The sequence below is a fragment of the Morone saxatilis genome, unplaced genomic scaffold, assembly GCF_004916995.1.
Source record: "Morone saxatilis isolate NCDOM2014 unplaced genomic scaffold, NCSU_SB_2.0 Contig21, whole genome shotgun sequence".
Classification (NCBI taxonomy): Eukaryota; Metazoa; Chordata; class Actinopteri; family Moronidae; genus Morone; species Morone saxatilis.
Genome location: NW_023339774.1, coordinates 4989360 through 4990209, shown reverse-complemented (window position 1 = coordinate 4990209; position 850 = coordinate 4989360). Strand labels below are relative to the sequence as shown.

Genomic DNA, 850 nt, shown 5'->3' with positions numbered 1-850 from the left:
AGCCTGGTGTTAGATAACTCCTTAGAAAGCTAACATGAGCATTCAGTACTTGTTTGTAGCTTTTATTTTGAAGGCGATGGCGGGAAGTCTTCTGTGTTGTTGCTGCATGGCGGAAGAGTCGCGACGGTGGATGAGCTGTTCTCTGTTGTAACGAGTCAATGTTGCTTTATTAAGGTTCATATCAACCTAACGACGGCCTGCTGAGCTGTACAGCTGTCTGCGCAGACAGACACGGAGTCTGCTGAGAAAATACAGGCAGTCTGTGTGTTAGCTTGTGTGCTAGTGTGCTCGCTGAGGGCTTTGGAGATGTGCACACAGACCAAGGCTGCGGCGCTGATGGCCAACATACCGCGGGCAGACATCGACCCGTCCGGCGTCTTCAAGTACGTCCTCATCCGAGTTCACAGCAGAGAGGAGGGAGACGACTCGGAGGTGGACATAGTCCGAGGGTACGGCTGGGCTGAGTACCACGGTGAGTCCGGAGCACTGAAAACAAACATGGATAGATGAATGGGCTGCAAGGGGCTGAATTACAGTGGAAAACGACGAATTACTGAACGTACAACATACCTAGCTGACACAAATACAGTCTAATACGGTCTTCTGTATATTGTTGTGGCTCCAAAATGACCATAAAGCTGGATTAACACCTTTCTCTAACAGTTTCAGTCAGATAAAGTCAGAGTAATAACAGACTCCAGTCCTGTGTTTAGATTTTTGGTTGCAGTGTATATTTAGTTTACATTTAAAGACAGATTATGCCTTTAAGTAAATCACACTACCATGGTTTAATATGGTAAAATATACATAAGATATTCACTTACTAATGTGAAAACAGTAAGTAGTAATG

The 850-nt window shown here is 45.2% G+C and overlaps 1 protein-coding gene across 1 annotated transcript in view; it reads left to right on the top strand.

Annotated features, from left to right (window-relative positions):
- The first annotated feature begins 77 nt into the window (after positions 1-77).
- phpt1 (phosphohistidine phosphatase 1) overlaps positions 78-850 on the top strand; it is a 2303-nt gene continuing 1530 nt past the window's right edge. Inside the window, exon 1 of the mRNA XM_035668157.1 lies at positions 78-472. Coding sequence (XP_035524050.1) covers positions 307-472 — 166 coding nt within the window. The 5' untranslated portion in view covers positions 78-306. The remainder of the gene's footprint in view (positions 473-850) is intronic.